The following is a 15,618-nucleotide window of genomic DNA, read 5'->3' as shown; positions in this document are numbered from 1 at the left end:
AAATCGTAAAAAATGCGTAAAATTTTTTTTTCTTCAACGCCCTGTATCTTGAAAACGGATGGCGTTACAAAAATTTTTTACTAAGCAAACCCCAATTATTTTTCAGTTTTTTACCTACCCTAGAGACGGGGTTACCTTTTTTTGAAACACCCTGTATTTCTCAGGCTATACATTGTAATACTAATTTTAATTTAAATGCCAAACATTTATATTATTTAAAGGAGTTGACATAGATACTTAATGCATGAACGACTATAACAATACATGCAAGAACTAAGTACTTTAAAAATTCATTTTTAGCTATGACTTGAGATCATGTTGCACCTCACCTATGGTATTGCTGGTTAATACATTTAGAATTTTGTTTTTCTATTCAGTGCCGCGAACATAGGCCTCTTCTAGTTCTCTGCATCCGTCTCGGTCTCTTGTAATCGTTTACATATGTTGATATCATCACTTGGAGACTGTTGAGTGTGAAAGATTCCATATTTTTTTTCCATTCAGTTGTCAATTTTTGCTTTGAGGAACAATTTGTCCAAAGATAATAAAAGCGTATAAACATTTGTTATACGCTTAACTTTGCAGACGATCAAGTAATAATGGCTCAAGATTATGACGATTTAAACTATATGGCACGAAAATTAATTGAAGAGTATGATATATGGGGTCTAGAAGTAAATAAAAAGAAAACCGAATACCTGTGCATTGGAGCAGAACAAAAAGATCTCATATTAGACGATAACACTACGATAAAGCACTGCTGTGACTACAAATACCTAGGTATCACTATTTCACAAGATGGAACATTAGACAAAGCCATAAGAGAGAGAAATACGTCAGGGAGAAAAGCCATCACAATGTTAAACACCATTTTATGGGACCAATCCATCAGCAAAGAAAATAAAAAGAGGATATATGAGACTATAGTAAAAAGTATCACTTTATACAGCTGTGAGGTATGGCCACTGAAAGAAAGAACACTGTCAACGCTGAAAGCGACGGAAATGGATTTTTGGAGAAGAGCCGCAGGAAGATCTAGAAGAGAAAGGATTACCAACGAACGCATTAGAGAAATAATGGGAATCAAACGAACAATCACAGATGACCTAACAACAAAACAACTTATCTGGTTCGGACACTTACAAAGAATGGACGAACAACGAATGCCAAAAGAAATACTAAAGTGGCAACCAGAAGGAAAGATAAAACGAGGTAGACCGAGAAAAAGTTGGAGCGAAGGAATAAATAAAGAACTGAGAGAGAGGGCCATAGAAGAAGATCTATGGAACAACCGGTCTAAGTGGAGATTGGAAGTCGGAAAACGGCGGAGAACGTTATAAACCGACAAGTAGTAGTAGTAGTAGGAACAATTTGTAGTCGGAAACAGACTAAGTTCTCGAACACTGAAGAGGCACTGTGTATTGCTTCGCTGGCATGAAAATCTGCTTGTTCTTTTTACTTGAAGTTCAATGTGTGATGGAACCCATATAAAGCGTACTTGCTGCCTCGCGTTGTTTAGGGAATGTAATTGTACTTTTAATAAAATACCTATGGGAATACTTGTATACAACTGTTCTATCATATGTAATGCACTGAGAGAGTCAGTAATTATGACAGAATTTGGAATTCGTTTTTGGGTACGTATATAAATGAGAGCTTGCAGAATTGAGTATAGTTCTCTAGAGTAAATACTGCAACTGGAAGATAATTTAAACTGTAATACAATGTTCGGAGTTATAACTGCTGATCCCACACCATCGATAGTTTTGGCTGAATCTGTATAGATATGACAATGATCTGGGAAAGAAGCAAGTATGTTGTAAAATGATTGAATAATTGTTCCATGGGGGTCTCAAGCTTGTTGTATTTAGAAAGAGTTAGATCACATATTGCAGGAGGAAAGGTCCAGGGGGAAGGTGTGACTGTATTTGTCTGATCAAAAACTTTTGGGAATTGAATAGATCTTCTGATTCTCTCTTAAAAGGAGGGTTCGTAATTTTTAAATTTATATAAATTTCTTTGAAACGTTCAACGATTATTATGATGGATAGTAGGATGCGATTTTATCGCAGATATGGATGATGCGTATGTTAATGACAAGTAGAATTACAACGGTTAAACATTGTAAACTTTTAATGGGGCTAGTACAAAATGTTCCTGTAGCTATTCTTAGTGCTGTGTTTTGTATGACTTCTAGTTGAGCAGGAAGAGTCTTTTTTACAGATGAGTATACAACTGATCCATAATCGAGTTTTGATCGTACTAGTGATTTGTAAATATGAATCAGACTTTTAAAATCTAAGTCTCAATTACGAATGCACAGTGTTCGCATTAAATTGAGAAAAGATTGTAAAGATTACTTAATTTACATAATATGGTATTTCCAAGATAGTTTCTTATCAAAGATCATTCCCAAAAATTTTAAGTGTTCCACATAAGTTAAGTTGTTTCCATATAACTGAAGATCTGGATTTGTAGAGTGCCGTTTTTTTGAAAGTAAAATATATTTGGTTTTGATTGTAGAAAATTGAAATCCCATAGCTTTTGACCAGTTGTCAAGGTGATTTATTGCACATTGCAAGTTTTTCTGTATAGAAAGAATATTTTTTCTTCTTGAAAATATAACCAAATCATCAGCGTATAATCTCGCTTAAACAAGTTTTGGAAAGTTTTATAAGATTTTGTTTATCGCTACTAAGAATAGTGTTGAACTAATAATGGATCCTTAAGTTCAGTCCATTTCAAAAATTCAAGCCTCTATTATCCAATAACTCATTAAATTTGGAAATCCGTGAAAAGTTTACAAGATGTTACGTGTGGTCTGTACTTTTGTATGGATGTGAAACTTGGACTTTAAACGCCGATATCATGAATAAAATCGAGACGTTTGAGATGTGATTGTATCGAAGGATACTAAAAATTCCATGGACTAGCAGAACCAGAAACGAAGAAGTTCTTCGAAGAATGGGACATCAACGAACTCTATTAAATATTATTAAGAGGCGTAAACTAGAATATCTTGGACATATAATCAGAGAACCAAGATGTGAGTTCCTTCGGCAAATTCTCAACGGTAAAATCGAAGGAAAGAAATGGATAGGACGGATGAAACTCTCTTGGTTGAGGAATTTGCGGCAGTGGACAGGTTTGACAGCGGACCAATTGCTACACGTAGCGCAAGACCGAGATCAGTATAACAATATTATAAGCATGGTAGTCGCCGACGTTCCGTAGGGATATGGCACTCTAAGAAGAAGAAGTTCAGTCCTGTTTGTTAAAAGTGCTACGTAATCTGTCTATCTAAGATGGTTTCTTTTAAACTTTCTTTTAAAACTCTATCAATCCTTTTCAAACTAAACCAAACGTTTTTCAAACATTACTTGCAAAATTAAGCGAATAAAAAATTCCAGTGGTTAGTGTTCAATCTAGAATAAAAAACCAATAATAGTTACCTAGTTCTTGTATGAAGTTGACGATAGAAAAATGGGTGGTTTGTATAGTTTATGACAAAATAAAAACTACGATTGATCATTTCAGGTTGGACGTCAACAACGATTTGATGTCGTTGCATATTGGTGATAAAATATTAGAAATAAATGGTATGCCCGTTAAAGATACCTCGTTGGAAAACGTAGAAAACCTATTGAGATATTCGGACACAGTATTGCAGGTAAGTTTCAAAGTATTAGATTAAAAAGTCATATAATATAGTAGCAAAGTATATTTACATACTGGCTGACCCGACAGACTTTGTTCTGTCTTAGCTATGAATAATAATTCTAACATATTGTTGTATCACCCCTGAGTGCGGTCCTGTGCTTTAGCGAGAATACTCTTTTCACCGCGAATATTCCACTCACCGTTCTATCGATGCGGAAAAGTTTTTGGTTTCGCGGTAAACGTAAGCGTAATAGCGGCTTCCCACGATCGGCGATTCTACAGATCATCGCGCACATCATCATGAGCACGGACGGCAACGCACCGCAGACAGAGCTCTTCCTAGGGTCCGTAACAGTACTGTTTGATTTAACTTTATTTCAAAAAATTTAACTCTTTTTTTTAAGTCTTTAATCGAAATAGTACTATTCTTTAATTGATTTTTTATTCGGTTCCATGCATCGTATATATCGTTCTGGTTCTTACGCTCTGGCGCCGTAGAATTCCATAAACGTTCATTTTGATACAAATTTAAAAAATCAAAAATAACTTTGTTTGCCCATTCCATATTTTAGCAAAAAAATGCAAAACAACTTTGACAACACTACAGACTTGTATCAACACCACTATTTGTATCAGCGAATGAACAACTTCTGACTTGCACTTGTCTGTTCAAACACGGACGCGCTCGGAACGTGTAGCACGGGCATGTACCGCACCTTTGATGTTACCGACTCTCGATGGATAGGACGCACCAGCACAAACGTGTCTGTGCTACCACGGACGAGACATTTCACACGGTGCGTCGGTGCGAGCTGGTCCGCGCCCGTCCGCAATATCGCCGATCGTGGGAAGCCGCTTTAAGGTTCCAGAACATGTAGTCGTCCATATATAACCCTCGCCGAGTCGGCATTAGATTATCAGTATCAGTTTTGTAAGCAATATCCGTGTGAATTATTGTAAGATGTAACTATTAATCTAATTAGAATTTATGATATTTGTAATTTAGTGCGTTTGCTTTTGGAGTTGAAATAAAGTTCGTTTTTCTTTATCAAAGCGATATTCGAAGAGAGAATACAAGACATAAAGTTTGGATTCATGAAAAGCGTTGGTACTAGTAATGCACTGTTCAGTCTACATGTATTATTCCAATGATGCAGAGATATGACTTGCGATATCTACACCTGCTTTGTGGATTACCAAAAGGCGTTCGACACAGTTCAACACCGGAAAATGATGTATGCTTTAACAAAAGCCTAACTGGATAATAAAGACCGGAGTTGAATGCTGGACACTCACTGAAGCGATGGCAAAGAAACTTAAGGAACGGTGGTCGTTCTTAAGTTATGGCGTGACCAAAGGAAATAGGGGTTCATTTTTATATATAGATAAATTTTGGCTTTAATTAAAGCAAGAAATATGGCAAATGAGCTAGTTCCCAAATCCAACAAAATGAATACCACACACACACAACAATTCTTCTTCTTCTTCCTCTTTATAAGCAATTCTGCTTGTTCATTGGCAGGTTAATACCTCTATGGAAGGTTGTCACTCCATCTTTTGCAAGGTCGTCCGATACTTCTGCCGATTGGTGACTTATCTCTTGCTTTTTTGACGACACGGATCTCCTCCATTCTGCTTATATGGTTATTCCATTATTTTTTTCTATTTTGTGTCCATTCATTTATACACTGTCCGTTACATTTTCTTCTAATTTCTTCACTTCTCTTTCGATCTGTCAGCATATTTCCTGTAATTCTTCTCAGTACTCTCATCTCTGCTGTTCCAGTAGCCTTTGCGTTGTGGCTGTGTCGGGTCTTGTTTCTGAGTCATATGTCATTATTGGTCTTACATTAGCTTTATAAATTCTTGACTTTATCTCAGTGTTAATGTGTCAGTGTTTCAGTGTTTCGCCATATAGTGTTGTTAAGGCATCCTATCCTGGCAGTCTATTTGTTTTTTGTACTTGATCTCTCACTTCTTTGTCCAGGTCTCCATAGCTAGACAGTGTAATTAACAGGTACTTTATTTCTATTACTTGTTCAATACTGATGCCATCAATTTCTATTTTACATCTGGCTGGTTCTTTGCTGACTACTATTGTTTTAGTTTTCTGAGATGAGATTGTCTTATTAAATTCTTTTGCTCTTATGTTAAATCTGAGGACCAGCCTTTGCAGACTATCTTCATCTTGAGCTATCAATATTGCGTCGTCTGCGTAACATAGTATTTTTATTTATTTGTTTCCCATTCTGTATCCTCTTCCTTTGTTAACACTTTTGATGATTTCATCCATGATTAAATTGAAGAGCATGGGGCTCAATGAATCCCCTTGTCTTATTCCGCTGCCTATTTCTATAGGTTCTGTAAGTTTTCCATCTATTCTGACTTTCCATTTTGTTGTTTTGGTAGATGTTTTCGATAGTTTTTATAATATTTATAGGAACTTCTCATTATACAGAAGATGGATTACATCTTTGAGTCTTACTCTGTCAAACGCTTTCTTTAGGTCAATGAGACACATACATGCTGGTCTATTGTACTCTAGTGATTTCTCAGTAATTTGCTTTATAACGAATATTGTATCTGTACACGATCTTCCACTACGAAAAGCCTGTTGTTCATCTGCTAAACTTATCCTCTGATTTATTAGCACTTGTAAAGTTTTAGTTGTAAGTTTTAGCGTAGTATTTAACAAGTTTACACCTCTGTAGTTTTCTGGCTGTTTTTACCTCCTTTTTTGAACAGTAGAATTAGTTCGCTCGTTCTCCATTCTTCCGGTATTTTATTGTGTTTTATAATTTTAATGTAATTTATTTTAATAATTAATGTCGTTGCACTTGTAAATGAGGATCCTAAGGACTTACTTTCTAGTTTATTTTTGGATTTCTTGCCATTGAGCCCTTGCGTCTGCCTAATCTTATTATCGCCCTGTCTCTTTTATTTACATATATGTCTTTCACGTTAGTTTTGAATCCAATGTTAGTCCTAGATACTTAACCTTATGGTTATATATAAGTATAAACGGAATGCCTGTCGTGAATATGAGATATAAGTTATCTTATACCACACTAGCCTGTGGTACACCAGATTTTATTGGATGGTGGGTGAATGTTTCAAGGTTAAAGTTAGTTTGGAAAAAGCGATTACTGAGGTATGATTTAAAGACTACGTAGCAATTGGTAGGAAGGGAGTTTTTTAATTTGTAATTTAACTTATATGCAATTAAAAAAAACCTTGGTTTTTGCCAACCCTGGTTGTTAATGGTTCTGTCATTGCTGCTCCACAATATTTCAGTAATTCCTTTGGTATCCCTCCTTTACCTGCTGCTTTTCTGTTCTTCAGGTTTTCAAGTATTACCGAACTTCCTGGACATTTATATTAAGTTCTTCATTTGTGGTAATTTCTGCTGTTTTCGGTTCTAGCGTAGTTTGTTCTTCCTCTGCATAAAGCTTTTTTAGATAGTCAATCCACGTATCCTTTTTCCATGTATTTTAGTTCTATTAGTTCCTTTACCTCCGTTCTTTGATCTCTTATGAAGCGCCATATTTCTTCCATTTCTTTCGAAAAGCGTTCCCAGTGATTATTTTTTTATTTATCTTAGTTTGTGCATGTGTTTCGTTTATGATTGTCTTGTAATTATGGTATGCCTCTTGTGTTTTGGTTGACATATATTTCAGGTAAGCTTTTTTCTTTTCTTTCCATTTTTCTTTTTTCTTGCCATGGAGATCTTCGCCTTTGGGAACGATTTATTTTTATTTATATTTCTTTCACCAAGAACTCCCTTGGCCGAGGCTAAGGTATTAGACTTAATTTTTGCCCAGCTTTCTTCGACTTTATCACTTTCTGTGATATATGTGTTTCTGCTTATTGCGGTTATTCTTTTTTGGAATAGGTATCTTGTGGAGTCATCCTGTAAGCTTTCGACTTTTATCTTTGTGGTGCATTCTGGTGTTTTGTTATCACATATATGTGTTTTCATTCGGATTTTGCACAATACCAAGTTATGATCGCTTTCTATATTTCGTTTATTCATTATATCGCTGTTTTATTCCTGGAACTGCCAACACTGGCGTTAAAATCACCCATAATGATTATATATTCATCATTTGGGGTCTCGTTTATTATAGTCTGAAGGTGTTCGTAGTTCGTACACACAAGAATTGGTTAAAGAATAATATATACTTTTAATTATAGCAAAACCATTTACTCTTACAATATTTTTGTTCGTTTCAGTTAACCATAGAACACGATCCAGAAACCATATCTCGAAATCTCGCCAAATTTACCGCACTAAGACATTCCAACATACCTCTAACTACAACCGCCAGTGATACCAACATTCCCAGTATAAAAAGCGTTCCAGATAATGTTATATGTTCCGGATCGACTGATTCCCTCAACGGAGATCATAAATCGGACTTTTTCAACATTCCTACGATTCAGCAACCATGCGAGACCTTCGACAAACCGAACAACAACGGGATCAACAAAGAAAGACTGTTTAAAAGGAAAGATGAAGGTTATATGAGCGGGACGAGGTCCAGGCAATTGAGGAGGAAGAATAACTTGTCGGATAACCAATGTTTGGATAAGGAAAGGAGCTCGTCGTTGAGCAGACTTTTGGATGAGTAAGTTAAAGAACGACTACATGATATTCACACAACAGATTCACGATTTTTAAAAAATAATCGATACTTAATACGCTTGTTGAAGACCATATGCGTTGTCTTTTTGCCGATTTAATTTTATATTATCTTTAGATCTCCAAATTCTAAAAGATGTTTAGAATTGTCACGTGCCTACTCATTTTTGGAGCCTAGACCTCAACAGCGAGTATTCCGAGCGTCAGATTTGGTTAAAGGAGAACTTCTAGGCCAAGGGTTCTTCGGTCAAGTGTACAAAGTAACCACCAGAGATACCGAGGAGGTGATGGTGTTGAAGGAGCTGTACAGGGTGGATGAAGAGGCTCAAAAAAATTTCCTTAAAGAGGTAAGGTACAAATAGTTTTAAAACTAGATGTGGCCGAGAGCGGGCGACATTACACCATGATCTTAGGGGACCATGATCTCATTCTATTGTTATAGGTCGCAGTATTAAGAAGTCTTAGCCACAACAACGTCCTTCGTTTCATCGGCGTCTTATACAAAGAAAAACGTCTACATTTAGTGACTGAGTACATTTCTGGAGGAACCCTGACAGAATTGTTGCACGATTCCTGCCAACCTCTCCCATGGGAACAAAGAGTGTCCTTCGCCAAAGATATAGCTTCCGGAATGGCCTATCTGCATTCCATGAATATTATTCATAGAGGTAATAGTCACGTATTTTACAAATTTCTTGATTTAATATAGATTACATACAAATTTCATCGATCATGAACCAAGTATAGGAAGAGAAAATGGAAAAACGTTATTATTTCATAGGTATATGCCGATCGCTCAATGGGCTGCAGGACTCACTTCAAAGTGAGAAGCTGACTAGGTTCATGATTAGAGCTACGCTTTAGACGAACATTTTTTAAATGCAGCTGTTTAAAATCCAAAGTAATGTTGCTGTCTTATTCAAAATAATGATCTTTGTAAAGTAAAATTTGTAGACAGCCTCTAGTTTATCTATAAATTATCTTTTTTTTAGATCTCAATTCTCACAACTGTCTAGTTAGAGACGACAAAACTGTGATTGTAGCCGATTTCGGTCTTGCCAGAATAATTTCACATGCAACGAACAGTACGAGAAAGGTGTCTCCGAAGAATCCGACGGGATGTAAACGCCAGGAACGCAAAAAACGGTACACAGTAGTAGGAAATCCCTACTGGATGGCTCCAGAAATGATGAAAGGAAACAAATACGACGAAAAGGTCGACATCTTTAGTTTTGGGATTATTTTGTGTGAAGTAAGTATATGGAATATTAAAGTGAAGGTTATATACTGGCGTTGTATTACTTTTTTCTCTACAGTAAAATTCTGAGGCAAGCGCCACGGAACTATCGCCACAAGATGGCGTCGTCACGGGTAGCGTTACAAAACAGCGGTTCTTTACGTCGATTCACTACTCTCGATCAATTCGTTTCTAGTCATCATATATTTACTCTAAGCAGGATTAAATTAAAAACTGCATGAAAAAATAACTAATAAAATATAGACATTTAATGAGAAGTAAAACATTACATTTAATGAGAAGTAAAACATTAAAAGAATATCTGTCACTAAAAGATTCGATTCGTAACGATTGTCAAAATTTAAAAGTCATAAATGTCATCCGATTAATAACAACATTTAATCATCTCTTTAAATTTTTACGATATTTCTCGTTTTAAAATAATTCCCTATAAAAACATACAGAAGTTAAAACACTTCACCATTGTATTTAGGTATATAAAAACATATAGTTAAAACTTTTACAAGTGTCGTCAAAATTTATACAGTAGCAGCATAACGTTTTCGATCTAATCAGATCATCTTCAGTGCCTTATGTACATGAAGCTAATAATGAATTTGTAGCTATGACATCCATATATGGGTTTACATCTTTCCAAAATTAAGTTATATGTTGACTCTAGGTCGATGATAATGGATAAATTTAATACTTGAGGAGCTACATGTCTCTCTGCTCGGTTTTTAACCGGTTTTCTCCCTCTTTTACGGAAGGTGCAGAAAATGTTTACACCCTCTCTCACTGACACTCAAAGCCAACTCAAACTTTTCTAAATAGTGGGTGACCAGTCTCAAACTAACAGTATCAAGTCCTTTTTGAATAGGAACTCAGAATATAAGTTAAGATAAACAGTATGGGCGGCAACATGCATCCCTGTCTTATACCCCGCTTGATTTATACAGATAAAATACAGATTTTTTATTAGTGTCAAATATTTTTCGTCCAGGTCAATGTCTTTCAGGGAATCTACCATTTTTGAGTGACTAACATGATCGTAGGCGAGGAAAACCAGACAGCAGGTGGGGGCCAGGCAGGAGAAGACCAGGTTTCAGGTTCACATCAGTCAGAACGAATTCTTTTAATTTATCTTGGGATCTCTGTATTAGATATCCGTTAGTGTCTTCTAAGCGTTCACACTACTTTTGTTAGTGTGCGTAAGTTCCTTTATATTCCTGTCCGTATTGAAGTAGTCATGTTTTTCTTGTTAATATAGTATCTCGTTGCATTTGCTTTTAGAGATTCTTCTTTTTTTTATTTCTTTGCTGAAACGTTTATATTCTGTTATATTTTTATTTCTGGATATTTTCCATTCGTTCATTAAAATCGCTGAGCTAAGACCGCCACTACTTTTTTGATGATTTTGGTAGATGTCTCTGTGGCGAATGCGTCATATCTATGCTAATACTCTTACTAATATGGACTTATTTCACTCCGTCGTGAGTAGTTAAACAAATTATGACAATGTGTCAAATTATTATTCTATAATAGACTAATACTATTTCATTCATGGTCCTTCGAACCGGATTTATAATAGGCTATTTGATATATACATATTCCAGTGTCACTTCCCGGTAGTAAGCCACTTATTTCACTTATCAAAAAAAAAAAAAAACTGGAAAATACATCAAATTTAATACATACTTACTTCTGTAATGTGATGATACAGATGTAATAAAGAAATTTTTTCCTTGAAAAAACATAACCCAACGATAATTTTCGCTCATACTTAGCACTTAATTTGTATTTGAAATCATACAATTTAGTTCTGATAAGAAATGATTTTTATACAAATATATAAAGTGAAAACGAAATAGAACAAAAAAGAAATACAATAACAAATGACAATTGAGTTTTCGTTCCCTGAACTTAAATATATTTCTCTTGTATAAAACTAATGGTGTTTCAAGCAATCACACCCAAGCAAGCTGGCGACATAATTCAGATCCACTTCTTTTAAGTTTTTAAACAGAAAATAGCTGCTTTTAATTTCGTTATAATTTGGAAGTTACTATAGTCAATCATCATTAAGTTCGGATGCAACAAGAGGTAGTTAATTTGTTATTTTTGTAGATTATAGGAAGAATCCAAGCCGATCCAGACTTTATGCCGAGATCGAACGATTTCGGTTTGAACCAAATGGCCTTCAAGGAAAAATTTTGTTCGTCTTGTCCTGAACCTTTTTACAAAATTGCATTTTTGAGTACGGATATTAATCCCGATAAAAGGTAAGTTAAAGGATTTGTTTTAGAGCGTAAATGTTGATTAGTGTATACGACACACACCGGCAACACTGTATGGTTCTCCAAACGGCAATTTTAACCATTTCTTTGATTCATTTGGTTTAAGTTTAAAAATGATCTTATCATTGACATTTTGGTTTCTTTTAGGCCGCCTTTCGAAGTAATGGAGGTGTGGCTCGAATCCCTTTCGATGCATTTGTCCGTGGGCATGGCTCTTCCTCCCGACCTCCTCTTCGACATCCAGCATTATAGAGGGTTGAGTCCTAGCTCTTCCGGAAGCACCACTCCCGAGGGGATACCGTCCGGCCACCGCAGTCCCGCTCTAGAACCCATCTGCGAAGGAAAAATGGCCAATACGAAGAGGAGCTCCGAGAAAATTTTCTCCGATTGTAAAGGAGTTGACAAGAGTAGAAGTTCTGAGAGAATCTGTGGTGAGGTGAGACTGGGCGATGGCACTAGTAAAAGTAAGAGTTCGGAGAAGATCTATAAGAGTAGCGAAAACTTGAAGCCTATTATAAAAGTGTCGTCTGCGGAAAATATCAAGCCTGTGATCAAAGTGTCTAGTTGCGAAGGATTAGCAGAAAAATCTCGTAAGTATAGTCAAAATGTTTTATAGTAATTATACAGTAGTTACTCGAGAAGTTTTTACTTCATAATAAGTTTTTAAAAAACGATGGTATACAGCCAACCATCGGGGATTTCTCTTGTAAATTTCGTTCTTTCTGCCATTTGTAGTAGTATTTCTTCGGTCATCCTTCTTCTTCTTCTTCTAATGGCGCTACAACCCTTTGTGAGTCTTGGCCTGCTTAACAATGTTCTTCCATTCTGTCCTGTCAGATACTTTCCTTCGCCACTGCCTGATATTCATGGTTTTAAGATCCCTCTCTACGTCGTCTATCAATCTTTTAATGGGCTTCCTCATGTTCTGTTTCTTTGGGGCTTCCATCTCTGGAATACTTTTACAGCTCGATTATCTGGCATTCTTTTTAGGCGACCAAGCCAGTTTAGTCTTTGTGACTTTACAAATCTAACAATATCTGCGCTCTGCATTAGTTCATCCAGCTCGTGGTTCATTTTAATTCTCCACGACCATCGCTGCATTGGGTTGGTTCAAATATCTTCCTTAGTATTTTGCGCTCAAATATTCTCAGTTGATTTTCATCAGTGGTTGAGAGGGTCCACGTTTCACATCCATATGTGATCACTGGTCTAATTACTGTTTTGTAGATTCTAAAGACTCACGATTCAGTACCAATAGATGTATCCATCTTTTGTTTTTTGTTTTCCTGAACCAGGCCATCTTACTTCACTCATCCTCAAGATGCCTATTTTTCAGTGTTTGCAAGTTTCCCAGACATGAATAAGCTGCGTACGTTCCAGGTGGCAATGCTTACTATCCTGTCATATATTTGGATTCAATGTCCACTTCCTTGGACCTCAATAGTAGTTGACGGGGAGATTCTTCGCACCCTCTCCCCATTTAAGGGGTGCCCCGGACTGAGGGGGCCATTTTCTTGTTTCCGTCTGCCATTTAGAATTGTGGGAAATATTATGGGGTGGTTTTCCCGTTGCTTTCCCCATCGCAGTAACACAACCATTCAAACTGCTCCAGTCATGCTTGTAGTATTCCAGTTTCAAGTCGGTCTAGGATCATTTCCTCTGCGCCTTGAGCTGATTCTGATGATCGCTGCTGCCTTTCACCAGGGAGGGATAGGAAATAGGTAACTAGATTTTGGAAGGACAAAGCGATGTGACATGATTTCCCTTAGTAAGGAATTGAGCGCAAAGCATGGCAGGATCGCTTCTCTGAACTACCAGGTCTGAAGCGGGTGTCTACCCGCTACCCCTACCAGCATCTGATGTTTACGAGAATATTTGATTTCTGACAATGTGGTTTTCTGTATGTGAAAGAGACGTGAAGCTGAAAACAAATATTGGCAATTATTATATTCTTTTCTTGTTAGAATTCTGTGAGCCTTTCTCCTCTCATTTCTAGTTCCTAATCCGAAATGTTGTCCTATATTTTTCAACTATATATTTTCAACTTTCAATTCAGCAGACTACATAGATACTACTTTATCATTTATAATCAAAGCAAGTTAGTTAGCACACTGCTGATGGGTTAATTCATATTTAAAATCATAAACATTCACCTTACAAAAATGTTCACTGCTTAATTTCATCTTTTAGCCGAGATGCTTAATGAAATCTGCACAAATTTATGCAGTTTCCTTATTATTTCGTGTTTATGGTACTTAATAAATATTGTAACACTTATTTTTCAGGCGATACCGTGGACTTCTTGTCAAAACCTCCAGAGAGCCTAATTCTGTCCGACTTGGAGAAGGATTTCCCAAACTACGAGAACATAGATTTCCTCAAAAACGACGTTGCCTACTTGGGAGACCAAGAAAAACACATAGCCATACAAAAACTCGAATCCGAACCCATAAAATGTGATAAAACTATCAGCCCTACTACCGATAATAATCTGAGAGAAAACGTATCTCCCCACCTACGGAAAATTCCGAAAAACTTCACCAGAAATCGCTTGGTGAAGGAAATGAAGGAAAATCAAGCCAGAGAAGATAAGATCAAGTTAAAAAGTTTCGATGCTGACCACAATGTCAAAGTTTCTAATCTAAATTTGAACAGCATCGGCTTGAAAACTAGCCAACCGTCGCAGGTTACTGAAAAATTCGTCAGTAACTTAAAAAATGTAAATTTAAAAGAAAATCCAACGTATCAGCGGTCTATAAGTGAGACCAGCCCATGTCCTGAAAGAAGACATGAGTTTAGGTCGAGTTTAAGCCGCCGGAGGTATACTAAAGACTCTGATAACTCCAATTTTCTGAAAAGAACTCCAATTTTGAAAAGGCGTTCACCTACTAAAGCTGATATAGTAATTTCTGATAATCAGGCGTCTCCAGACCGAATAGAGTCCATAGAAAAAACTTCCCTTAATCTAGAATGTAAAGACAAATCCTTGAACGTACTCGACAAACCTTCCTTATTATCAAAACTGACTCCCAGCCTCCAAAGACGAACAGGTTTCCTAAATTTAGAAGACTCCTCGGGAAACGTGAGTAAAAAACCTTTTTTAGTCGCAGCATCTTCCGGTAGTATAGTAAGAAATATGGTAGATAGTCTGAACAGGAAAGGTGGCTTGGGATTCGGGAACAGAACCAGTTTCGGCAGATGCTCTCTAAATTTATCCGGATCTTCTAAAGTTAACCTCAAGAAAGTGGGAAGGAGCCCCAGCCCTCCCGAGGAGTACACAGTGCTGTGATTGGGTATATTTTTTCTTAGAATAGTAATCGAATATTATTGCGGATTTTTGTGTTGATGGCTGTGCCAGTTGGGAAGTTTGAAATGAAATTTTCACTATTTCATGTGTAAAATTATAGTATATTTCAAGATATGCCAATTAATGTTTATATACATATATATATATATATATATATATATATATATATATATATATATATATATATCCATATATATATATATATATATATATATATATATATATATATATATATATATATATATATATATATATATATATATATACTGAAACAACCACTTTGAATATATATAGAGGGACTTCTTGTCTATTTAAGTCGTCAATTAAATCGTGCTAGTTCCTTTGTATTCGAACTGAGTCTAGTAAAGTATTTATTGTTTATTATTATCTCTCTATCTAATATTTAATCTACACTCAGTTGAAGCAACGGTGTGTGCGCATTTTATTGCAAACGCAAAAATTGTTGCAGCACTTT

General features: G+C 36.1%; 1 protein-coding gene across 2 annotated transcripts in view; it reads left to right on the top strand.

Moving 5' to 3' along the window:
* LIMK1 (LIM domain kinase 1) overlaps window positions 1-15,311 on the top strand; it is a 37,337-nt gene extending 22,026 nt beyond the window's left edge. For both annotated transcript variants that reach the window (XM_072531533.1, XM_072531532.1), the window contains 8 exons: window positions 3,538-3,670; window positions 7,894-8,288; window positions 8,421-8,649; window positions 8,745-8,970; window positions 9,295-9,554; window positions 11,667-11,821; window positions 11,984-12,426; window positions 14,122-15,311. In XM_072531533.1, the coding sequence (XP_072387634.1) occupies window positions 3,538-3,670; window positions 7,894-8,288; window positions 8,421-8,649; window positions 8,745-8,970; window positions 9,295-9,554; window positions 11,667-11,821; window positions 11,984-12,426; window positions 14,122-15,125 (2,845 nt within the window). In that variant the 3' untranslated portion in view covers window positions 15,126-15,311. The remainder of the gene's footprint in view (window positions 1-3,537; window positions 3,671-7,893; window positions 8,289-8,420; window positions 8,650-8,744; window positions 8,971-9,294; window positions 9,555-11,666; window positions 11,822-11,983; window positions 12,427-14,121) is intronic.
* The last annotated feature ends 307 nt before the right edge of the window (window positions 15,312-15,618 follow it).

Source organism: Diabrotica undecimpunctata, chromosome 5, assembly GCF_040954645.1.
Source record: "Diabrotica undecimpunctata isolate CICGRU chromosome 5, icDiaUnde3, whole genome shotgun sequence".
NCBI lineage: Eukaryota > Metazoa > Arthropoda > Insecta > Coleoptera > Chrysomelidae > Diabrotica > Diabrotica undecimpunctata.
This window is presented reverse-complemented; position numbering and strand designations above follow the sequence as displayed.